Raw genomic sequence first — 26,691 nt, 5'->3', positions numbered from 1 at the left:
ATAAGAAGCCAAATATATTGTTTGTGACTGATATACGAAATTGTGGAATAATGAATGTTACATCTAAATATTCGATGAATGAAACTTAATTAACTAGAAAAATATAGAATAACTAAGCATGCAATAAAACATGTGGAGTTTTCTTTTTTTTTTGTTTTCTGCTCACATTGTGTCACCTAATTAAGTATGATATTCATCGTTGCAAGTCCTATTAAGTTAAATCCTACCTGCAGGCTTTGAGGAGTAGATCCTTTATCATACGACAAAGTCGACCATACATAAATGCTAATTCGCTATCCACAAACTCAGGCAGGTCGTTGCTCGCATGTCAGTAATTTATTCTGATTGTTTATTATCCTTTTGCCGATCCAAACTTTGGGGTGGTGGCAATGGATTGCAGGCTGTGGAGCAACAGGGAGGTCGGCCTAGCTATTGTAGGACGAGGAGGATCGTCAGAAGCAACGGGTCGATGTAGTGGTGGAGGCCCGAGAGCAGGAGTGTGTGGGACCTCTAGGTGACCTCGAGAGGAGGAGAACAGAAAGAGAGACTGCAGCCAGGAGAAAGAAGGGAGAGGAGTGGTGGAGGAGGAGCAATGCAGCGAGGGTGCCGCACGCCATTAATCAAACCACCACCACTGCCTCCTCTCGTATGTCTGTTTGTCTACTATTTCTTGTGACCATGCTGCCAGATATTTTACTCTGACAGTTTTGTGGTCAGAGATAAAAGGGTGTGTAAGGATTTGTTTTCCTGGTACAACGCACCGGCATATGTAATAGTACTACAAATACTCAAAATTAACTCCATCCAAATATCCAATCATCAAACAGCATAGACTTGTCTTCACACAACTGAATTAATATGTAAAGAATCGTTTTCTGTTCAGTACAGTTTATACTAATCTCCAGAAGGGAACTTTGTTTACAATCAGAAGCAAGCGTAGCAATAGCCAACAGCTATGCTCTGCAAATAGAATGGTACAACATATATCAACCAAAGAAGCAAGCTTGCCAAGATTAAACAACGCCCGTGGTCATACCTCGTGTGATGTATTTGACTAGGAGAGCAGCGACCGTGATGAGCTCACTGCCGTTGCTGAGCTGCTTGGCATGGGAGTAGGCGCTGCATCGGCTGCCCACGTAGAAGAGCATCTCCAACCAAACTTGGACGATCAGCTTCAGCATGTCACCTGGGGACGAGCCTGCTAACTCATCCTCGCCGATGAGCCTTGCACCAAGCATAGCTCCTGTAATGGATGTTTCCGCATCGTATCTGCCTATTACTGGAAAAGTGGATTCAAATGTAATCGATCCAGCGACCAATGAGTTCCCAAGGAGCCGCAATGAGCTGACTAAATCCCCGGCTGAGATGTACTCCAGAGCAGGCATGACCAAAGTGCGTCTTTTTAATTTTTTTGAGGGCAGCAGTGTATAGCACATCTGGACATAGGCATTACGGTCGGCAGGGGGCGGCAACATGCTGGGACGTGCTGCGAGGAGGAACATCATGTAATTGGACAGCGCCTCGACCGCCTTGGAAAGGTCAGCGTCGTCGTCCTGCCGGCCGGTGCCCTTTGGTCGCTCCTCCTTCCACCAAGATAGATAGAGGTCAGTCGCGAGGTGCCAGACGACTATGCTCTCCTCTACACTCCAGTCCAGGCGCCCGTACAGTCCCCATCTCTGCAGAGCCTCCCGGCCCTCCGCCATGATGATTTCATCTGGGCTCCATCCATTATTCCTGAGCTTGAGCAGCTGCTTCACCATCAGCTGCTCGATGAAGGCTGACACGGGGATGGACGTCGAGTAGGACAGCATGTTCCACGAGTCCTCGACTCCGATCCATCTTGCCACCTTGCTTCTTCGGCTGGCCTTGCTGCGAGCGCACAACTGAATCATGTTGTGTTGCCCCATGGAGCGCGACCAGCAGCGCCTTCTTCTCCACTCTGCTGCATGGACAAGCCGGCGGAGAGATGCAACTACACGGGCAAGCAGATACCATACCGGGCTACTCCATCCTTTCAGGAGCACGTATGTCCCGCTCGAGAACATGACCCTCAGCACTGATGTGATCTCCAGGATGACGGCTCCAACCAATAGGACATAAGTGACAGCAACATCTAATGTACGACCCTTGTACAAGTTCTTGTGATCACCTGATAACTGGAACAGCAATAAGGCAATGACGGTGGCTACCAGGGAAGTTATACGGATGCAGAGGCCATGCCAGTTGTGCATCACCGGTGTCTTGGTGTAGAAGACGTCGTGCATCAGCGAGAGCTGCATCTCCACCACCTTGTACACCTCCGCCGCACTCAGATCTGTGCCTAAACCTTCAGTGGGTAATGACCCCTCCAACAACAATTCCTTGGGAACTTCTAACAGTTGGTGAGCTATTTGTAGGAAGGCTTCCGTATCCAGGACACCTCTGGCCTGCTTGCCACCTGAACTTGCCACGTCTTTAAAATTGTATGACCGAAGCACCGAAAACCTTTCAATACTCCGGTAGTTGTGGCCTGCTGGGGTGCTATTAGCGCGTCTCAGCGCCCACACTCTCTCCCCGTACTTGAGAACGCCCACCACAAACACGAGAATGGTGGCCGGCCAGAGCAAGGACCGCCTGCCAAGGTTGGATGACTGGTAGATGACATATGCAGCTGCTGCCACCTGCACGGCGAGTGTTTGCAGGTGGCGCAGCCACAGCCGGTTGTCCTCGATGGCGTAGGCGGTGATGTTGTCCTGCCCGCCAAGGTGCAAAAGCAGGAACGACGCCCACAACGCCATCAGCTCATGCTCCGGCGACATGCTGGTCACCGACATATGGCCGAGCACGTAGATCGCCGTTGCGTCGGCCATCGTGTAGGCTAACCAAACGAAGACCCTTAGCACGCCCGAGTTGATGAACCGGCGGAACTCCGCCAAGATGAGGAGAGTGACCTGGAGCATGAAGCTGAGCAGCACCAGCGCTTGGAGACCCCATCCTTTCCATGCATTCACCACGACCTCGGCTCCTGCCATTGTTTTCTCTGCCTTGTTTCTGAAATGGATTGAACCATCAATCAACACAAGTAAATATTAGAGGCTCTTCTTTTAATATATTACAAACAGCTACTCCCTCCGTTCCAAAATAGATGACCCAACTTTGTACTTCCAAAATACAAAGTTGGGTCATCTATTTTGAAACGGAGGGAGTATATATCAGCGTTGTAAACGGTGACCATACCTATTCTCGTGTATAACCTGTATCCCATATTTTTCTATTATGGCAAACAATTATACACAATTTATCTTTGTGTTAGAAAAATCTATATCTGCAGAAAGCTGGAGCTCCAAGTCCCTTCTTTTTGTTGGGTCGCTCTAATGAAGGAATCTCTGAAATGCTACACGCATGAGTATAAATATAATACGGTTTTCCTTAAAAGTGCACATAGTCCTCAAAAACTTGGCCTACAAACCACAGTAATTTGCTTCATTCATCTCTTAAACTAAATAGTACTAGATCTTCTCCAATAGTTTGGTGCTGCTGTAATGTCATCTATAAGCACGATGACAGCGGTGTCGCCCGGCCATGGCCCCCAAGAAAAATTCACCTACCATGATCATGATTTGCTTAAGTTTCTACGCATTCGGCACTAGAGCCGGTTGAAGAGGGGAACTCTGAAGCCATTCATATTCGAATCCAGAAAGTCAGGGACAACTGCAAATACATACTGGGCTCAGTGGTTAGGCATGTAGTTGTGCACTCTCTCTAGGTTCGATTCCCAGAATTGACTCGTGATGTTTTTCTCATTTATTTTCTTGAGGATCAGGCTTGGTGTGTGGTGCACGAATGTGTGCACTGCTCCACCAATCAAGATAAAAGTCATGATACTGATATTTCAAAGATTTTGGGCATCCCTATTTGGTGCAGAGGCCGGAGAAATGAACTTCCCCCCAAACAATTTAGGAAGGTCTTAGCATTCAAAAGGGTTGATGTTATGGAAACACACAGTTGGGTCTAAATTAGTGCGACTGCTATGTCCAACTTTTTGGTGGGGCGACAGGCAGATGATTTTGGACTCTCGCTTATGAGGTCAGCAATCACTACCAGAATAACTGGCGATGCCGACGGCCGAACCTATGCCGACGGCCACCGTCGGCATAGATTGGCCTATCCCGACGGCCCATCCCAAGCCGTCGGCATAGAAAAGCCGTCGGCGTATATCCATCTATGCCGACGGCCCCCGTCGGCAAAGCTCAGCCGTCGGCGTCGCGAGAAATATGCCTACGGCGGCCGTCGGCATAGATAAGCCCGTCGGCATAGAACGTGGGCCCGGCTACCCGGGCGGAAACGGCCTTTTGATGGCGTCTGTCTACGCCGACGGGCTAACGGCGGCCGTCGGCATAGCCCCCACGTCATCGATCCGCGTCGCCCGCCACGTCATCGATCCGCGTCGCTCGCCGGTCCGTGGGGTGGAAAATCTATGCCGACGGCCTGGCCGTCGGCATACTCCTGGCCCATGGATGTTGCCACGCCATCGATCCCCGCCCTTTGCCATGTCATCGATCCGTGGCCGTGTGCGCAGGTATGCCGACGGCCAGGCCGTCGGCATAGATTTGCCACCCCATGACATACGAGGGAGTGTTCTATCAAGAGCAACCTGATGATGATGATGTGGTTAGAAACGATGACGCTAGACCATTGGGTGATGATGATGTGGATCCAAACGATGACGAAGCACGGAATGATGGTGAGACCATTGTCAATGAAAATGACATACTTATGCTAGAAAAGTTAAACGAAGACGCTGACGACGAGGAAGAGCCTCCACCTCCGTCAGACAACGAAGATGATATGATTGATAGTGATGATGAGACGGACCGAGAAAGAGGTTACAACAGTGATGATTCATATGGTTTCTAGCAGATGTACTGTGTCAAGTCTTTTTTTTCTATAGTTTAGGAATATGCCTTTTATGCATTTTTATTAATGTGTTTATTATCAAGACTTTTCCTTCATTTCATTAATTTACTAATTGCTTATTCTCTTTTCAATGCAGGTTCGTGGAACATGGGCAAGGGGAAGGCCGACGGCGTGGGTTTCCTACGCAAGGTCGTTGGCCTGTCTAGTTGGAGTGGTCGAGCACGTAATCCTCCCCCCCTCCCGGCTACTTGACGAGGACTCCTCACAGGGAGGTCGAGGGAGAGGTGCCCCTAGAGGAGGAGGGGGCGGGGGGAGAGCCCCTAGAGGGCGAGGTGGTGGGGGGAGAGCCACTACAGGGGGTCGCGGCCAGAAAGAGCGCACCCTCACCGACTTAGGGGTGTTGTCTTCGAGGCCATCCTCTAGTGAGGTACCCTCCTCTAGTGGGGTACCCTCCTCTGGTGAGGAGGAGGAGGAGGACGAGGCAGGCGAGGAGGAGAAGGTTCGGGATGGGGCCGAGGAGGAGGTGGAGGAGGAGGACGAGGAGGAGGAGGATGAGGAGGAGGTTGCGGAGGGGGAGGCAGGCGAGGAGGAGGGTGGTGGCGGGGATGATGGTGCTGGCGGGGAGGGGGTTGACAACAAGGGGTGGCTGCGTGGTAATGCAAAGTTACCAAAGCAGGTTCCTGCTACTGAGGAGCAGAAGTGGCTCATTGAGTCCACGGGGAAAGAGTAAGTGCCACTTTATAATAATTTCATTATTTTGCTTGTCACATGCTCATTCCGGTTGTTATTTATTTTGCTTGTCACATGCTAATAGTTCATTCTTTTGCAGCAACTGGATATATTCTAAAGGGGTCCGTATTCCCAACGGCCTCATCACCGTCTTGCTGAAGTTACACTGGCCGGGGTTGTACTGTCCGAATCTAGTCAGGCACCCGAACCATCGGGTCTTGGCCACGAGCTGGGAGCACTGGGAAGCGGCCCTCCACGCGGACCATGGGACCCATGCCAAGGCCGTGATCACCACTTTCTGGGTGAGTTCTCTTCAGAAGCACAAGTCCATTCTAGTTTCACGAATGATTTAACTCATGGCTTCTTCCATTCTTGTTTCGTGCATGATTGTAGAAATTCTATCGAGTTCTCCCGGAGCACAGGGCCAGAGCGGACCAGATCGTGCTACGCCAATGCAAGAAGAAGGCCCGCCAGATGAAGTACGAGGTGCGCTATGTGGCCATCTCGACATACCATCACGACTATCTTGGTGTGAAGATGACCAAGGAAGACGCGCGGAGGATGGGCATTACCTTGGAGAGGGACGAGTTATTGAAGGTAAGTATAAAAGATTTTTCATTATGCTTTCATTACCTTGTGGTACATTTCACCGTTTCGTGTTGACATGCCATTATGATTTCATTATGTAGGTGTTACCAAATTGGTGTTATGGAAAAGACGAGTCCTGGGCGGCATTGGTGGATCTTTGGTGTGATGAGGCTGGAGCCTGGGCGGCTATGAGAGTCAAAAACAAGGCTAACCGAGGGAAGGAGGGAGTACATGCTCAGGGAAACCGAAACCACTATCTCCACAAGGCAGTTAATGTATGACTAACCCCATTAAACATTCTTCTTCTTCTATTTACCATTACTTTCTTATGTATGACTAACCTCTGTTTGGTGGTGCAGGAGGAGAAACTGAAGCGGCCGCTCTCACACATGCAGGCGTGGGAGATCGCCCATACGCGGAAGGACCCCAAGCCTGGCGAGCCCAAGTACTACGGCAAGAAGACCGCGCATAGGAAGAAGGCCTACTCCGATGGGTATATGTCGTTACATCCTGACACACCTGACCCCATTGCGGCGGATCTGGACGAAAGGGTGGTGGTGGGCATGGGGCCGAAGGAGCACGGTCGGGAGGCGGTTCTCGATGCTGTGATCACTCCTACTATCTCCTACACACAGCTCCGTCGGATCGACCCGACCCTGAGCCAGCGCACGAGCACGCCCATGAGCAGTGCACCGTCACTGTCCCTCTTTCAGGAGCAGCAAACTGTAAGTATTTTCCCTTTTATCTTCATTGCTCCCTTTATTTTCCGCATTTAGTAGTTTTATGAGTCTCATCATGTCATACTGTAGGCCTACATGGAGTACACACGCCAGGAGACCATGGCGTGGCACGACCGCCTTCATGCATACCATCAGCAGAGGGATCGCGAGATGCAGCACGCTTTTCAGGAAATGGCGGCCGGCAGGTGTCCTCAATGGCCATCAGCAGAGGGTCCTCCAGCACAACCAACGTTGCTGACCTTTGAGGAGTTTTGGCACAGAACGCTGGCCCCTCGCCGGTTAGTTCATCCCCAATCTATTCACTCAAAGCATATCATGCCTTTCAACACAGTCATATATCCCGTTAATATGTCTTTTCAACATCCAGGGAACCGGTGGATCAACCGTTGGTGGTGGTCTTCGCAGCACTCCCGAGTCACGAAGCCCGACCACTCCGATCCATGGAGGCAGAGGCGGAGGTGGAGGCGGTCTTGGCGGTAGCGCTGCCGCTAGCACTTACGACCTGGGCTTCGGCGGTCTTGGCGGTGACGACCTCCGCGGTGCTCGACGTCCTGGCGCTTAAGCCTTTGGGTTACATTGTGGCGGTTCTCGATGCTAGGATACTTATATGCTTGTGATGTTTCTTATCTTATTGTTGTTTGTGAGATTCTTATATGCTTGGTGGTGATGATACTTATATGTTTATGCTTTGCGATGCTTCTTATGATGTGTGATGATGAATTTGTTGTGTGATGCTGCTCCTTATTGTTACGTGATGCTGCTTCTTATATATGCTGTGTATATTCAAATGAATTGAGCTGAAAAGAAACAGAAAAAAGGAAAAAAAACTGGACAGAAACTATGCCGACGGCCTAGCCGTCGGCATAGGCCTGGCGTGAGCTCCCAGTTGCGGACACGTGGCAGGTCTATGCCGACGGCCTAGCCGTCGGCTTAGTTTGAAACTATGCCGACGGCTAGGCCGTCGGCATAGACCTGCCCCAGGAGCGCCCAGTTTCTGACACGTGGCATGTCTATGCCGACGGCCTAGCCGTCGGCATAGTTTCAAACTAAGCCGACAGCTAGGCCGTCGGCATAGACCTGCCCCAGGAGCAACAGCTTCTCGCCATGTGGTGAGAAGCCATTGGTCAACACTTGACGGCGGCCGCCGTTAGGCGATGACGTTGCCGACGGCCAGGGCCGTCGGCATAGATGTACGGCCACCGTCGGGATAGGGGCTATGCCGACGGCCTTTCTATGCCGACGGGCATCCTGGCTACGCCGACGGATATGTTGCCGACGGCCGTATGCCGACGGGGGCCGTCGGCATAGGCCTGTCCCGACGGCTAGTGAATGATAACCTGGATGAGTCGGCGGAGACTGCCATCCCATTGTCTGCCATGTCTCTTACGCCTTCATTGCAGTTATGCACGGCCCTTTGGTGCCGTTACTCAGTAGAGGAGGTCACCAGGTGTGCACAATTCCCGCGGACATCCCCATTCCACTTCATCTCCGATTAGCCGGCTGTGGATATGACGGCATTGGTGTGGCGCATCGTTGCTCGTCGATCACAGGAGGAGTGTATGCCAGCACGGAGCCATGGTTCACCTAAGACTTACCAGCAGGGAAGGACATTTTATACAGAGGGGCGTGATCAGCCCACACAACTATGACCAGAAACTCTAAATAATTTCAATCTGAAATCTCTTAAGCAACAAAGCACAGGCTAATTAATGAATATGACCAGCCGACCTATATATGATGGCCAAATATATACAATTCTGTAATACCATGCCCGTGTTCGCATATATAGCATAGCACATGTTGGTTGTATCCTGGGAAAAAATAGTGTGCTATACAAAATAGCGCCGCCCCTTAAATTACGCTATTAGCTTGCTATAGCGTGCTATTCGTGAGACATTGTACACTGATTTATTTAGCAAGACGATTCTCTACAAGGTATAGCGTGCTATTAGCTGCGCTATAGCGCACTATTTCTTTCAGTGTTGTACCTATCCAGGAATTAAAATGTCAAAAACAAACTTGTTCTAGAAGAAAACTGGATGATTCCCGAAAAATGCATCTGTTAGGGACCTTTTGGAACGAAAGATTCCATCGGAAACATAAAGCATCACCTCCTCTAAAATCCATTCTTCCTTAAGAACCCATAACTTTTAGATAGTAACAAGTTCAATATCTGCTGCAAAGCAAACTAAATGTGTGTGCACTAGCTTTGATTGATACAAAAACACAAATCATATTTCATGGATTTCCTAGCTCTGAAATTGGTAAGATAGGATGAATGGAAGAAATACCGATATAAATTAATTGTAAAACTGATTCCTGTTTCCAGAGTGTTTGACAAGCAAAGAGCACTAACCTGGAAGATTTGTAGCTACTCGAAAGCTTTCGAGGTAGAAGAAGAGAGGCGCAAGAAGGTCAGACTGGATACACCTACCAGCTTCTTGGGGTTGCATAGATAGAAATGAAGAGAGGGGCAAGTAGAGGCTGAAGAAGGGGGTGGGATCGGTTGACTTTGAATTAATTTGAGTGTAGTTAAGAAGACCAAGATTACTAGACTTCACAATTAAGAACTCTAGGTAGGGTGATGCATGTGATGGCTGACAGATCCATCTAATTAGGGGTAAGAGCGGTACGCGAGCAATAAAATACGGGGAAATCTGATATCACTATTATACTGTTAAATTGTTTGTTCATAAATCACAATCTATGCCATCATCCCTTTTATTCATCGGTGTAAAATAGTGACATGGGAACCAGTGCTTGGATTGGAGTTTGATTAGTGTCCAGCAGCAAGCAGAACGCATCCATGACCTCTTGTCATAGGATATTACGCCGGCCCGGCCAGCCGGTGCATATGCATTTTGTAGTCATCTGTTCCACGTTGGATAGTTTATGGTCTCCGTTAATGGGGCCAAGGTTAAGTCTTTGAGGTCTACAGCTACTCGATTGGATCAAGTAGATGCTTGGGAGATAAGAGAAACAAATACTTGAGGGTTCGTCATAGAAAATAATAGTTCCCTTCATATAACATACTTCAACTAGAGGCTTGGGAGATAATAAACAACTAGATACAAGTTCGCATATTCAGATCATAAATTAGCTTTCTGAGTTCAAAAACCATGACATCCAACAGCTAGATAGCTTTGAATACTATATTTTCATTTTTATAAGGAGGAGGTCGAGAAAGAGTGGTTAAGATATTGCTCGATTGGATCAACTACACGCTTGGGAGATTAGAGAAACAATGACTTAAAGGTTCCCCATTAAAAATATTAGTTCCCTTAAAAAGCATACATCAACTAGACATTTGGGAAAAAAGAGAAACAACTAGACACAAGTGTGCCTATTTACTCCGCATATTACCATTCTGAAGACAAAGCAGCGAGTTCGAACACCATGACATCCATCAGCTAGCTAGCTTTGAATAATGTATTCCTTATATTTATAAGAGGGGAGGTTGAGAAAGAGTGTTTAAGATATTGCCCGATTGGATCAACTAGATGCTTGGGACATAAGAGAAACAATTACTTGAAGGTTCATCGTGGAAAATAGTAGTTCCCCTCAAGCAACATACTTCAACTAGACGCTTGGGAGATAAGAGAAACAACAAGACACAAGTGTGCATATTATCTAACTGAACACAAAGCAGCGAGTTCGAACACCATGACATCTAACAGCAAGCTAGCTTTGGATATTTTATTTATTTTATTTTTATAAGGGGGGATGTTCAGAATGAGTGGTTAAGAACTTAAGATATTGCTCGATTGGATCAACTAGATGCTTGGGAGATAAGAGGAACAACGACTGGATGGTTCATCGTGGAAAATATTAGTTCCCCTCAAACAACATACTTCAACTAGACGCTTGGGAGATAAGCCCGGCCACACCACACGGGATTGCTGGTACCGCTACGAGGATGATTGTGAATCTTCCCAAGATGAGAAGGTCGCGGGGGCTGCAGACGGCTCCTATATATGGCATCGATACAAACTGGTATGTCGATAGCGGCGCGACAGACCACATCACAAGTGAGCTGGAAAAGGTGACCGTACGTGAAAAGTACCGTGGGCAGGATCAAGTCCACACCGCCAACGGAGAAGGTATGAGCATTAGCCACGTTGGTCATTCAGTACTTAAAACTCCCCATAAAAATATTCGCCTTGGAAATTTTTTGCATGTTCCTAGTGCTTCGAAAAATCTCCTTTCCGTTCATCGTATTGCAATTGACAATCATGTATTCCTTGAATTTCATCCGTTTTTCTTTTTGATCAAGGATCAGGTCACGAAGAAAACACTCTATCGAGGTAGATGTGTTCGAGGGCTCTATCCGTTGATTCCGGAGCTTAGGAGATTGAATAAACAAGCCTATCGTGTCACCAAAGTCTCCTCAACTCGGTGGCATGATAGATTAGGGCATGCATCTTTTTCTTTGATCGAAAAATTGCTTAGGAAGAATAAGCTCCAGTTTGTTGGTGAGCGTAGTTGTGAAACAATTTATGATTCCTGACAACGTGCTAAAAGTCATCAGTTGCCTTATCATGCGTCTACAAGTATTTCTACTAAACCACTTGAACTCATCTTCTCTGATGTTTGCGGTCCTGCCCCTAAATCTGTTGGTCGGCACACCTATTACGTAAGCTTCATAGATGACTATAGCAAATATACCTGGATTTATCTCATAAAAAAGAAATCCGATGTGTTTCAAGTTTTTCATAACTTCCAAGCACTAGTAGAAAGAAAATTTGATTGCAAAATCCTAGCTCTCCGGTCTGATTGGGGAGGGGAGTACAGAAACCTCAACTCCTTCTTCCAACAGATTGGCATATCTCATCATATATCGTGTCCCCATGCTCATCAACAGAACGGATCTGCTGAACGTAAGCATCGACACATTGTTGAGGCAGGTCTAGCCTTACTTGCTGCCGCATCCATTCCCTTGAAGTTCTGGGATGAGGCCTCTCTCACCGCAGTTCATCTTATAAATATGTTGCCTAGCCGTGTCATCAAGAATGAAACTCCGATAGAACACCTCTTTCACACCAAACCTGACTACACCTCACTACGGGTCTTTGGATGTGCATGTTGGCCAAACCTTCGCCCGTACAACAATCACAAAGTCATGTTCAGGTCAAAACAATGTGTTTTTCTGGGTTATAGTCCACAACACAAAGGTGTAAAATGCCTTGATGTAACCACTGGTCGCGTCTACATCTCCCATGACGTGGTGTTCGATGAGACTATTTTTCCCTTTGCACATCTTCACCCAAATGCCGGCATCCTTCTTCAAAAAGAAATTCTCCTTCTACCATCTCATCTCACCGGCATCAAGAATGGGGATGATTTAAATACTGATGATCAATCGTTGACTAATCCTCTTACTAATGTTGCACATGAGTGTTGTTATGAAGCAGAAAAAGCGGTGCAGAAAATAATGAAGAAATTGGCCAGAATCAACATTTTATGGTTCCTGGACGAAGCAGCAGCAGACTCGAGGTGAATCAGCCTCGGGATAGGAGTGCATCAGCCTCGGGATCCCCTTCCTGCAGGACTGATGCGCCAGCCACCTCGGCATCCGCCCCGATTGCCTCAGATGGATCCCCCTCGGATCCTGCACCGCATCTGACCAGCAGCGGCCAGTCGCCCGTGTCGCGCCGCGCCAACCAGACGACAGGACGCCCCGCGCCAACCACTGGACACCACGCGGCCTCATCACGAGACGCCCACGCCTGGGCGGTGTGGTGCTTAACCGCGCTGCTACACGCGGCGAGCCTCGCGCCCGGATCCTGGCTCGGAGTCCCGCGCTGACTCCGCTGGCCCCCCTCATCATCGGCTCATCATGAGCCGGCCCCTGGCACAGGCGCAGGCACGGGATCTTCTGCGCCGCCATCTGTCTCCGCGCCACATCCTTAGGCCACAAAAGATCTGGCTTGAGCGGCTCCGTCCGACAGGCCCTCTCCCGACTCTGCGGCTGCCGCTGGTGCAGGATCTTCTACGCCGGCTGCTTCACCACCTCGGACAAGGCTTCAAATGGGAGTACTTCAACCCAAAAATTACAAACATTTAACAAAACTTGGATATGCTTGTAACACACATGAACCACATACACCGAATACTGTTGCAGCAGCCTTGAGTGATCCAAGGTGGCAGAAGGCTATGGAAGAGGAATACATGGCGCTACACAAAAACAAAACCTGGCATTTAGTTCCTGCATGTCAAGGCAAAGGTAAAAATGTGAATGATTGCAAATGGGTATTTAGAATCAAACAGAAATCTGATGGAACCATAGACCGCTATAAAGCTAGACTAGTTGCAAAGGGTTCTAAGCAAAGGTATGGCATAGACAATGAGGACACCTTTAGTCCCGTTGTAAAGGCTGCCACTATTCGTGTATCCAAGGGGTGGAGGCTTCGGCAGCTAGATGTACAGAACGCGTTTCTCCATGGTGTTCTGGAAGAGGAAGTGTTTATGAGACAACCTCCTAGGTTTGAGGACAGAAACAAGCCCCTCCATATTTGCAAACTTGACAAGGCTTTATATGGATTAAAGCAAGCTCCTAGAGCATGGTATTCCAGGTTGAGCTCCAAGCTCCAAGCACTTGGGTTTACTCCCCTCCAAGTCTGACACCTCATTGTTTATTTATCATAAGTCAAATACCTCAATATCTGTGCTTATATATGTTGATGATATTATTGTCACAAGTTCATCAGATGAGGCTATTACAAGATTACTAAAGGATTTAAACTCTGAATTTGCTCGTAAGGATCTAGGAGACTTGCATTATTTCCTTGGTATTGAAGTAAAGAGAGATGGGGATGATCTTCACCTATCTCAAGAAAAGTATGCAACTGATCTTGTAGCTAGAGCAGGGTTGCAGGGCTGCAACCCAGCTCCAACACCATTATCCAGTTCCAAAAAATTGTCTTTGTCAGAAGGAGAGCTCCTGAATCAGGAAGACAGTACTAGGTACAGAAGCATGGTTGGTGCACTACAATACTTAACTTTAACCAGGCCTGATCTTTCCTTTGCTGTCAACAAAGTTTGTCAGTTCCTTCATGCACCTACCACAGTCCATCTGACAGCTGCAAAGCGTATACTTAGATATGTTAAAACACTTTGAGCATTGGACTAACATTTAGCAAGTCACCATCAACTCTTGTCTGTGCATTCTCTGATTCGGATTGGGCAGGTTGTTGACAGACGCTCAACAAGTGGCTTTGCAGTATTTTTTGGTCCTAATCTGATTTCTTGGTGTGCCAAGAAAAAAAACTGCCGTGTCCAGGTCTAGCAGAGAGGCTGAATACAAGGCACTAGCAAATGCTACTGCAAAAATCATTTGGGTTCAATCCTTGCTAAAAGAGCTTGGCATACGTTGTAAACAAGCTCCATGCTTATGGTGTGACAATCTTGGTGCAACCTATCTTTCTGCTAATCCAGTTTTCCATGCAAGGACCAAACACATCGAAATAGATTTTCATTTTGTCAGAGAAAGAGTTGCTGCCAAGAAGCTTGATATTCAGTTCATACATTCTCAAGATCAAGTTGCAGATGGTTTACCAAGCCCTTACCTACAAGAAGCCAACATCTTGCGTAGGCCACAGGGGCGCACCGGTTGGGTCCAGTCGGGTCATAGCCGGACTAGCTAGATAGATGTAGTTAGGGTATTCAGTTGTAATCTTTTCATCTCTATCTTATCTCTTCCTTCCTTGATCTCCAAGCTGTAACCTCAACCATATTGTATGCTTATCAGGGAGATGCCCCTGCCTATATTAACACACAACCGTCGCCTCGAGAGAGGTACGACGTTCTCCGCCTGTTTACATGAATTGATGAGTAGGTACCAAGAATTTGTTTAACTGAGAGCCCCAGGTTCCTGAGGAATGACGGCGCAAATTAAGTCACCTCGCCCTCTGATAGTCTGATCTAGCTGCCTCTCCATGAATGAATTAGCCAGCCTGGAGAAACCCCGGTCGGCAAAGCTGTATATGTGCAGCATAGTTGGTGGCACTTTTCTTGCTTTGAGGATCGGACAAGAGATGTGATTCCATAAAGTCAGATAACCTGCTGTTATTAAAAGATGAAATTGCAAACACTGATTAACTGAATCCCTTAATGATCGGCTGCATCTAGAACATGCTCTGATAGTACATTTACGTGCAGCAAACTTGTTCAACCATTCCTTATATGAAGGTACCCTTGCCCAGCCTTGTTTTCTATTCCACCTTCATTTAGTTTCGACTGTACTTACCTGAGCAATCATGGAGGACTAGAGCCATGGCATTTTCTTCTGCAAACCAGAGGAAATTATTTATCAGTACCTGTTTTGTTCAAGTAGAATACTTGGAACCCCTGAAAAAAAAAGTAGAATACTTGGAAAGCACTATTTATCTTGAAAGCTGAGGGTTTAGAATACCATATATAAAGTAGAATAGTTGAAGAACAAAATCTTGTCCAGTAACAACAACAGAAATCACAAACAACATACCTCTAGTTAGAAAATTTTCCTTGGAATCTTCTTTTTTGGGTCTAAATCTTGGAAATCCGTTAGAAAGAATTATTTCAGACTGCTTAGCCAGGTGATGCTAAAACCCCAGATCAAACAAGGCATTTCATGCAAAGGTGGGAGTTTTTCTTTTTCTTTTTTTCTTTAATATGCATCTTAATAGAAAAAACAACACAAAACAAACCAATGCAAAAGAATGAAAAAAAGTGAAAACCGAGAGAAAAAACAAAGAAGACAAACAAAAACAAGAAAGAAACAAAGAAAAAAGGAAAGAAAAGAAAAGGACGATGAAAAAAAGGCACAAAAGAAAAACCAAAAAGGCAAAAAGGCAAAAAAAAACATAGTATAGCAAAGAAAACCAAGAAAGAAATAAGAAAACCAAAGAGAGAGAGAAAAGGAAACAAGAAACAAAATAAAAACCGAACAAATGCAGCAACGAACAGGCTGAACGAATGACCAACCAAGAAACATGATACCGCGCCACTTCAGTCGAGTCAGAAACTAGTCTTACGTGAAGCGAGAGACATAAATCTCGCGCGGTCAGAGACCTACGAAAATCACTATTAAGGGTTATCCCTTGCAAAGGCCACTCTCATCTTTTCAGACACTGTTAAGTGGCACGCTGCACGTGCATAACCCGTCGCAACCTGGGAGTTTTTTTTTCCTTTTTCTGTAAATTTGTTTATTCAAAACCTTTTATCTCTCGAACCATATGTTCAAATCCAAAATCTTTTTCACCATTTGATTTCTCGTGACAGGAACTTCGGAATTACATCCTATTTTAAAAGGTTTCGATAAACTTTTTTTCATGAAAAAACCTGAAAAAAAAAAACTGGAGTGGGAAGCACGGTTCTATTCTTCCATGAGATGCGAAGCTCATATTTTATTTCCTTTTCGAGAAGCACACTCACAGAAGCAAATTTGTGTCTCCACGAGAAGAAAATATGTGCTTCTCGTGAAAGCACATTTGTTTCCCTTTCCGAGAAGCACACCTCGTAGCATTTTTTTTTCTTTTTCGAGAATGTGCTTCTCGTGGAAGCTAATCTTGTGGAAGCACATTTTTTACTTTTCCGTGAAGCCCAGCTGCGTTTCTCGCAAAAGCCTGTGCTTCTTGTGAAAGCAAAACATTTTTCTCTAAGACCTGACAAGAATTGAAACGCTACAGAAAAAATAACTAATCTAAAATTCGAAAACATGAACAGAAAAATAAAAAAACGAAATCCAGAGTGAGTGTCCAACACGCGACGCATGGCGAAAACTGGACGCACCACTTGACGTGCTTCTATGCACGCACAGTCCGAGGGGTAATCTGATCCTACAAGCCTCTTTCTCGCCGTCGGCCATAACTGACTTCTATCTCCACCAAGATCCATGTTCTGGTTTTCCTCCTCGTTTGCATCCCCTGGATTACCTCTCCCTCGACCAAAGCCTCCTCCACGACCTGGTCCAAATCCACCTCTGCCACCTCTTCTGCCTCCATGCCCGGGGAAGTTTGGGGCATCAAAGTTAACCAAAAGCCAGTTTCCCCACTCACAATCTTCATCATTGTGCAGACCATCTCCACATTCAGTTACCAAGTGTCCAATAAGGCCGCAAAAGAAACAAAATTCCGGCATTTTCTCATATTCCACAAGGTACTTGATACTCTATTTTAAGGTTATATGGACGAAACTAACAAGAGGTGTGTCCAGATCCAAAAACACACGAGCTCGCAGATACTTTGTTTGGATAATTCTGTTGGGGATCGTTGCAGAAATTAAAAAATTTCTACGCATCACCAAGATCAACCTATGGAGTTTACTAGCAACGAGAGGGGAGTGCATCTTCATACCTTTGAAGATCGCGATGCGGAAGCGTTGCAAGAACGCGGTTGGAGGAGTCATACACGTAGCGATTCAGATCACGGCAGAATCCGATCCAAGCACCGAACAACGGTGCCTCCGCGTTCAACACACGTGCAGCCCGGTGACGTCTCCCGTGCCTTGATCCAGCAAGGAGGAGGAAGAGGTTGAGGAAGAAGGCTCCAACAGCAGCACGACGGCGTGGTGGTGATGGAGTGGCAGTTGTCCGGTAGGGCGTCGCCAAGCTCACGCGGAGGAGGAGAGGTGTTGGGAAGGGGAGGGGTTGCGCCTTGGATGTGGTGCTGCATCCCTCCCTCCACCCCTCTATTTATAGGGAGAAGGGGGAAGGGGGCCGGCCCCTCTAGATGAGATCTAGAGGGGGGGGGGGCGGCGGCCAAGGGGGAGGGGGCTTGCCCCCCAAGCAGCAAGGGGGGCGGCTCCCTTTAGGGGTTGTTTGGATAGCTAGATTATAGAGAACTAGTTTCCCTTAAACTTGATTTCTGGTGTAACAACCCAAAACATTGTTTGGATTATCTAACTAACTCGCGGATATAGTAAACCGAGTTTTCCAAAAGCCCAAAAAACGAGTTTATACAAAAACGACTAATAGACATTTTTATATAAACGGGTCTTCTATACGCACCAGGAGATTAACGAAGTCCCAGGCGCAGATTGTGGTAAACTACGCCGGCCGTGACAGCAGCTTGCCGATCTCGGCCAGGCACCCAGAAGCAGGTTGCGATGCTCCACCTAGCCCAGCGCCTCCATGGCGGACATGGACTTCGGCCGGCTGCCGCCTCCATGGTGGACGTGGACTTCACAACCACCTCCGTCGTCGATATGCAGATACTCCAGCTTGTAGGTCATCGTCCCGCCTCCCTAGCATGTGCGTTGTGCTCTGCTGTTACCGGCGAATCAATCCAGCAGCTAGGTGTTACATGCATGTCTGGCCTGAGAATCAATCAAGGCGATTTACTCCGTTTACTTGTGTCTTGCCATATGCGAGCTACATGTACGTGCATCTTCACGGCGGAAAGAATTCGTCACCGGAGCAACGTTCGATGGGAACCTGGACCAACATGCATGACACCGGCTAGCGAAGCAGAGCATGATCAGGCGATAAGCACGATCACCCCGGCAGCCACGCTGAAAACCGCGAACCTCCGCCAGAGAGCCGTTTACGGTGTGGTTGTCTGCCACTATGCGTGTAGGTGCACTGGTAGAGAATAGGCCTTTAGTCCCGGTTCGCAAAGGCCATTAATCCCGGCTGTGCAACCGGGACTAAATATGCGCGACTAAAGACCCTCCCTTTAGTCGCGCCTCTTACGAACCGCGACTAAAGGCCCGTCCACGTGGGCGCCAGGAGTCCGTCGTGGCGGAGAACCTTTAGTCCCGATTCTCGTGGCTAACCGGGACTAAAGGCCTCCTCCGCAGGTTTAGGGTTTTAGCCCCCCTAAACCTGGTTTTTTTGCGAATTTTTTTATTTTCAAATTTCTGAATTATTTTAACCTCTAATCTCTAATCACCACCCCTCATCACTGCTCAATTTATCCTCTAATCTCTAATCACCCCTCATCATTCCAAATCATCTAACTTCCCGGACGGTCACCCATCCTCTCACTACTCCAGCCTGAGCACGCTTAACTTCCGGGTTCTATTCTCCCTCGTTTCCAAGTCTGCACTTGTTGTTTTCCTGACAATAGTAGGATGTCAATTCTATTAACCCTCAGGAATTTAGCTTGAGCATGAAGTGACACATTTCATTGTTTGAGTTTGAAACTATTGTTTTAAAAAACAATAATTATTTAGTAACACTAATATTTCTGGAATAATTAGTTTGACCATTGTTTGACCACTGTTTGACCATAGTTTGATCAGATTTGACCAAAATTTAAAAAAAACTGAAATAATTATTTAGTAACACTAATATTCTAGAATAATTAGTTTGACCATTGTTTGACCACAATTTGAATTTTTTTGAATTTTTTTGCCTCTCCAGATCTTAAAAGCCCCGTATCTTTTTTTCTGTTAGGTTTTTGAGGATTTTGAAAATGTTTAACGGGGTAACTAATGCCTCAATTCGGATGTAACTTTTCGAGTAGATGATTTTTCAAATAAAAAACTTTTTCATCCGAGTTCGTATGCAAAAGTTATGCCCATTTTAAGAAATTCCAGAGAGATTTTGCAAATAAAGTCGAAATTCATATTTGTTAATTTTCCCAACAACTAGACCACATATCACATGAGAAACTTATTTTATTTTATTTTTTTGACATTTCCATCATTTTCTTTTGATTTTTCTAAAACTGAAAAGGCGGTCGGGGGGGGGGGTAGAGTTTGATGGGCCCTTTTGTACCGGTTCGTGCCGGTGAACCGGTACTAATGCCTCAAATCCCATTAGTACCGGTTGGTGGCACCAACCGGGACTAAACCTTTAGTCCCGGTTGGTCTGGCCAACCGCGACTAAAGGCCTTCGGGCCAGCCTGAGGACCTTTAGTCCCGGTTGGCCAGGCCAACCGGGACTAAAGCCCCTCCCGTCCGCCAGCTGTCGACCGAGCGCGCTGGGCCCAGATAGTTGGTCGCGGGTCTCCTCCCGAACCGCGACTAAAGAACCCTTTTGTCGCGGTTCGATTATTTTGGGGACTAATGGGGGTGTATGGAAGCCTCTTTTTCTACTAGTGGTGCCAAGAGCGAACCGAAGCACCGCACCTCCATGAATTGTTTTCTCCCAAAACGAAGAACTCAAAATCCCAGTTTTTTTTACTTTCGCGTCCAAACAAGGTATTGTATGTACCAACCTTAACAGAATAACTAACCAAAACTGCTTTTCCTAAACATCCTCCAAAAACTCGTTTTCTAAAATCTCACATCTAATTCCCTGTATCCAAACAACCCCTTGGGGTTCCCCCCAACCCTAGGCGCATGGGCCCTAGGGGGATGGCGTCCAGCCCACTTAGGGGCTGGTTCCCTTCCACATATAGCCCATAAGGCCCTCCGGGGCCGGTGGACCCCCGGAACCCCTCCGGTGGTCCCGATACAATACCAGTATACACCTGAATATTTCCGGTGACCGTATGATGACTTCCCATATAGAAATCCTCACCTCCGGACCAATCCGGAACTCCTCGTGACGTCCGGGATCTCATCCGGGACTCCGAACAACATTCGTTAATCACATACAAACCTTCATTATAACCCTAGCGTCATCAAACCTTAAGTGTGTAGACCCTACGGGTTCGGGAATCATGCAGACATGACCGAGACACCTCTCTAGTCAATATCCAACAAGGGGATCTGGATACCCATGTTGGCTCCCACACGTTCCACGATGATCTCATCGGATTAACCACGATGTCGAGGATTCAAGCAATCCCGTATACAATTCCCTTTGTCAATCGGTACGTTACTTGCCCGAGATTCGATCGTCGGTATCCCAATACCTCGTTCAATCTCGTTACCGGCAAGTCACTTTACTCGTTTCGTAATGCATGATCCCGTGACCAACTACTTGGTCACATCGAGCTCATTATGATGATGCATTACCGAGTGGGCCCAGAGATACCTCTCCGTCATACGGAGTGACAAATCCCAGTCTCGATCCGCGCCAACCCAACAGACACTTTCGGAGATACCTGTAGTGCACCTTTATAGTCACCCAGTTACGTTGTGACGTTTGGTACACCCAAAGCATTCCTACGGCATCCGGGAGTTGCACGATCTCATGGTCTAAGGAAATGATACTTGACATTAGAAAAGCTTTAGCAAACGAACTACACGATCTAGTGCTATGCTTAGGATTGGGTCTTATCCATCACATCATTCTCCTAATAATGTGATCCCGTTATCAATGACATCCAATGTCCATGGTCAGGAAACCGTAACCATCTATTGATCAACGAGCTAGTCAACTAGAGGCTCACTAGGGACATGTTGTGGTCTATGTATTCACACATGTATTACGATTTCCGGATAACACAATTATAGCATGAACAATAGGCAATTATCATGAACAAGGAAATATAATAATAACCATTTTATTATTGCCTCTAGGGCATATTTCCAACAGTCTCCCACTTGCACTAGAGTCAATAATCTAGTTACATTGTGATGAATCGAACACCCATAGAGTTCTGGTGTTGATCATGTTTTGCTCGTGAAAAAGGTTTAGTCAACGGATCTGCGACATTCAGGTCCGTATGCACTTTACAAATATCTATGTCTCCATCTTGAACATTTTCACGAATGGAGTTGAAGCGACGCTTGATATGTCTGGTCTTCTTGTGAAACCTGGGCTCCTTGGCCAGGGCAATAGCTCCAATGTTGTCACAGAAGAGAGTCATCGGGCCCGACGCATTGGGAATAACTCCTAGGTCGGTAATGAACTCCTTCATCCAGATTGCTACATGTGCTGCCTCCGAGGCTGCCATGTACTCCGCTTCACATGTAGATCCCGCCATGACGCTTTGCTTGCAACTGCACAAGCTGACTGCCCCACCATTCAAAATATACACGTATCCGGTTTGTGACTTAGAGTCATCCAGATCTGTGTCGAAGCTAGCGTCGACGTAACCCTTTACGACGAGCTCTTCGTCACCTCCATAAACGAGAAACATATCCTTAGTCCTTTTCAGGTACTTCAGGATATTCTTGACCGCTGTCCAGTGTTCCATGCCGGGATTACTTTGGTACCTTCCTACCAAACTTACGGCAAGGTTTACATTAGGTCTGGTACACAGCATGGCATACATAATAGACCCTATGGCCGAGGCATAGGGGATGACACTCATCTTTTCTCTATCTTCTGCCGTGGTCAGGCATTGAGCCGTGCTCAATCTCACACCTTGCAATACAGGCAAGAACCCCTTCTTGGACTGCTCCATATTGAACTTCTTCAATATCTTGTCAAGGTACGTGCTTTGTGAAAGACCAATGAGGCGTCTCAATGTATCTCTATAGATCTTTATGCCTAATATATAAGCAGCTTCTCCAAGGTCCTTCATTGAAAAACACTTATTCAAGTAGGCCTTTATGCTTTCCAAGAATTCTATATCATTTCCCATCAATAGTATGTCATCCACATATAATATGAGAAACGCTACAGAGCTCCCACTCACTTTCTTGTAAACACAGGCTTCTCCATAAGTCTGTGTAAACCCAAACGCTTTGATCATCTCATCAAAGCGAATGTTCCAACTCCGAGATGCTTGCACCAGCCCATAGATTGAGCGTTGGAGCTTGCAAACCTTGTCAGCATTCTTAGGATCGACAAAACCTTCTGGCTGCATCATATACAATTCTTCCTTAAGGAAACCATTAAGGAATGCCGTTTTGACGTCCATTTGCCATATCTCATAATCATAGAACGCGACAATTGCTAACATGATTCCGACGGACTTCAGCTTCGCTACCGGTGAGAAAGTCTCATCGTAGTCAACCCCTTGAACTTGTCGATAACCCTTAGCGACAAGCGGAGCCTTATAGATGGTCACATTACCATCCGCGTCTGTCTTCTTCTTAAAGATTAATTTATTTTCTATGGCTCGCCATGTTGGGAATCGTAGCATAATTTTAAAATTTTCTTACGCTCACCAAGATGCATCTATGGAGTATACTAGCAACGAGGGGAAAGGAGTGCATCTACATACCCTTGTAGATCGCGAGCGGAAGCATTCCAATGAACGTGGAGGACGGAGTCGTACTCGCCGTGATCCAAATCACCGATGACCGAGTGCCTAACGGACGGCACCTCCGCATTCAACACACGTACGGTGCAGCGACGTCTCCTCCTTCTTGATCCAGCAAGGGGGAAGGAGAGGTTGATGGAGATCCAACAGCACGACGGCGTGGTGGTGGATGTAGCGGGTCTCCGGCAGGGCTTCGCCGAGCTTCTGCGAGAGAGAGAGAGAGGTGTTGCAGGGGAGGAGGGAGGCGCCCAAGGCTGTAGGTTGCTGCCCTCCCTCCCCCCTTTATATAGGCCCCCTGGGGGGGGGCGCCGGCCGTAGAGATGGGATCTCATGGGGGGGGCAAAGGGGGGAAGGGGTTGCCTTGCCCCCCAAGGCAAGGGGGAAGCCCCCCACCCTAGGGTTCCCAACCCTAGGCGCATGGGGGGAGGCCCAAGGGGGGCGCCCCAGCCCACTAAGGGCTGGTTCCCTTCCACTTTCAGCCCACGGGGCCCTCCGGGTAGGTGGCCCCACCCGGTGGACCCCCGGGGCCCTTCCGGTGGTCCCGGTACAATACCGGTAACCCCCGAAACTTTCCCGGTGGCCGAAACTTGACTTCCTATATATAATTCTTCACCTCCGGAACCTCTCGTGACCTCCGGGATCTCATCCGGGACTCCGAACAACTTTCGGGTTTCCGCATACACATATCTCTACAACCCTAGCATCACCGAACCTTAAGTGTGTAGACCCTACGGGTTCGGGAGACATGCAGACATGACCGAGACGCCTCTCCGGTCAATAACCAACAGCGGGATCTGGATACCCATGTTGGCTCCCACATGTTCCACGATGATCTCATCGGATGAACCACGGTGTCGAGGATTCAATCAATCCCGTATGCAATTCCCTTTGTCAATCGGTATGTTACTTGCCCGAGATTCGATCGTCGGTATCCCAATACCTTGTTCAATCTCGTTACCGGCAAGTCTCTTTACTCGTACCGCAATGCATGATCCCGTGACTAACGCCTTAGTCACATTGAGCTCATTATGATGATGCATTACCGAGTGGGCCCAGAGATACCTCTCCGTCACACGGAGTGACAAATCCCAGTCTCGATCCGTGCCAACCCAACAGACACTTTCGGAGATACCCGTAGTGCACCTTTATAGTCACCCAGTTACGTTGTGACGTTTGGCACACCCAAAGCACTCCTACGGTATCCGGGAGTTGCACGATCTCATGGTCTAAGGAAAAGATACTTGACATTGGAAAAGCTCTAGCAAACGAAACTACACGATCTTTTATGCTATGCTTAGGATTGGGTCTTGTCCATCACATCATTCTCCTAATGATGTGATCCCGTTATCAATGACATCCAATGTCCATAGTCAGGAAACCATGACTATCTGTTGATCAACGAGCTAGTCAACTAGAGGCTTACTAGGGACACGTTGTGGTCTATGTATTCACACATGTATTACGATTTCCGGACAATACAATTATAGCATGAATAATAGACAATTACCATGAACAAAGAAATATAATAATAACCATTTATTATTGCCTCTAGGGCATATTTCCAACAGTCTCCCACTTGCACTAGAGTCAATAATCTAGTTACATTGTGATGAATCGAACACCCATTGCGTCCTGGTGTTGATCATGTTTTGCTCTAGGGAGAGGTTTAGTCAACGGATCTGCTACATTCAGGTCCGTATGTACTTTACAAATATCTATGTCTCCATTTTGAACACTTTCACGAATGGAGTTGAAGCGACGCTTGATATGCCTGGTCTTCCTGTGAAACCTGGGCTCCTTCGCAAGGGCAATAGCTCCAGTGTTGTCACAGAAGAGAGTCATCGGGCCCGACGCATTGGGAATCACCCCTAGGTCGGTAATGAACTCCTTCATCCAGACTGCTTCCTGTGCTGCCTCCGAGGCTGCCATGTACTCCGCTTCACATGTAGATCCCGCCACGACGCTTTGCTTGCAACTGCACCAGCTTACTGCTCCTCCATTCAAAATATACACGTATCCGGTTTGTGACTTCGAGTCATCCAGATCTGTGTCGAAGCTAGCGTCGACGTAACCCTTTACGACGAGCTCTTCGTCACCTCCATAAACGAGAAACATATCCTTAGTCCTCTTCAGGTACTTCAGGATATTCTTGACCGCTGTCCAGTGTTCCATGCCGGGATTACTTTGGTACCTTCCTACCAAACTTACGGCAAGGTTTACATCAGGTCTGGTACACAGCATGGCATACATAATAGACCCTATGGCCGAGGCATAGGGGATGACACTCATCTTTTCTATATCTTCTGCCGTGGTCGGGCATTGAGCCGTGCTCAATTGCACACCTTGCAATACAGGCAAGAACCCCTTCTTGGACTGATCCATACTGAACTTCTTCAATATCTTGTCAAGGTATGTACTTTGTGAAAGACCAATGAGGCGTCTTGATCTATCTCTATAGATCTTGATGCCTAATATATAAGCAGCTTCTCCAAGGTCCTTCATTGAAAAACACTTATTCAAATAGGCCTTTATACTTTCCAAGAATTCTATATCATTTCCCATCAATAGTATGTCATCCACATATAATATGAGAAATGCTACAGAGCTCCCACTCACTTTCTTGTAAACACAGGCTTCTCCATAAGTCTGTGTAAACCCAAACGCTTTGATCATCTCATCAAAGCGAATGTTCCAACTCCGAGATGCTTGCACCAGCCCATAGATTGAGCGCTGGAGCTTGCATACTTTGTTAGCATTCTTAGGATCGACAAAACCTTCCGGCTGCATCATATACAACTCTTCCTTAAGGAAGCCATTAAGGAATGCCGTTTTGACGTCCATCTGCCATATCTCATAATCATAGTATGCGGCAATTGCTAACATGATTCGGACGGACTTCAGCTTCGCTACGGGTGAGAAAGTCTCATCGTAGTCAACCCCTTGAACTTGTCGATAACCCTTAGCGACAAGTCGAGCTTTGTAGATGGTCACATTACCATCTGCGTCCGTCTTCTTCTTAAAGATCCATTTGTTTTCTATGGCTCGCCGCTCATCGGGCAAGTCAGTCAAAGTCCATACTTCGTTTTCATACATGGATTCTATCTCGGATTTCATGGCTTCTAGCCATTTGTCGGAATCCGGGCCCGCCATCGCTTCTTCATAGTTCGAAGGTTCACCGTTGTCTAACAACATGATTTCCAGGACAGGGTTGCCGTACCACTCTGGTGCGGAACGTGTCCTTGTGGACCTACGAAGTTCAGTAACTTGATCCGAAGCTTCATGATCATCATCATTAACTTCCTCCCCAGTCGGTGTAGGCACCACAGGAACATTTTCCCGCGCTGCGCTACTTTCCGGTTCGGAAGGGGTGACTATCACCTCATCAAGTTCCACTTTCCTCCCACTCAATTCTTTCGAGAGAAACTCCTTCTCCAGAAAGGACCCGTTCTTGGCAACGAAGATCTTGCCTTCGGATCTGAGGTAGAAGGTATACCCAATAGTTTCCTTAGGGTATCCTATGAAGACGCATTTTTCCGACTTGGGTTCGAGCTTTTCAGGTTGAAGTTTCTTGACATAAGCATCGCATCCCCAAACTTTTAGAAACGACAGCTTAGGTTTCTTCCCAAACCATAATTCATACGGTGTCGTCTCAACGGATTTAGACGGAGCCCTATTTAAAGTGAATGCGGCAGTCTCTAAAGCATAGCCCCAAA

At 47.1% G+C, this 26,691-nt stretch overlaps 1 protein-coding gene across 1 annotated transcript; it reads right to left on the bottom strand.

The window, feature by feature from the left end:
* Positions 1 to 1,013: 1,013 nt before the first annotated feature.
* On the bottom strand, positions 1,014 to 3,011 carry LOC123171461 (uncharacterized). Its single transcript, XM_044588953.1, has one exon. It carries the CDS (start codon positions 3,009 to 3,011, stop codon positions 1,014 to 1,016), a length of 1,998 nt encoding a protein of 665 aa, XP_044444888.1.
* Between the last annotated feature and the right edge of the window lie 23,680 nt (positions 3,012 to 26,691).

The sequence above is a fragment of the Triticum aestivum genome, chromosome 7D (assembly GCF_018294505.1).
Source record: "Triticum aestivum cultivar Chinese Spring chromosome 7D, IWGSC CS RefSeq v2.1, whole genome shotgun sequence".
NCBI lineage: Eukaryota > Viridiplantae > Streptophyta > Magnoliopsida > Poales > Poaceae > Triticum > Triticum aestivum.
The sequence above is the reverse complement of the archived record's forward strand: the minus strand, read 5'-3'. Positions and strand labels throughout refer to the sequence as shown.

Excerpts from the sequence above, each read along its gene's own strand:
- LOC123171461 (XM_044588953.1), bottom strand. The coding sequence starts at position 3,011 with ATGGCAGGAGCCGAGGTCGTGGTGAATGCATGGAAAGGATGGGGTCTC.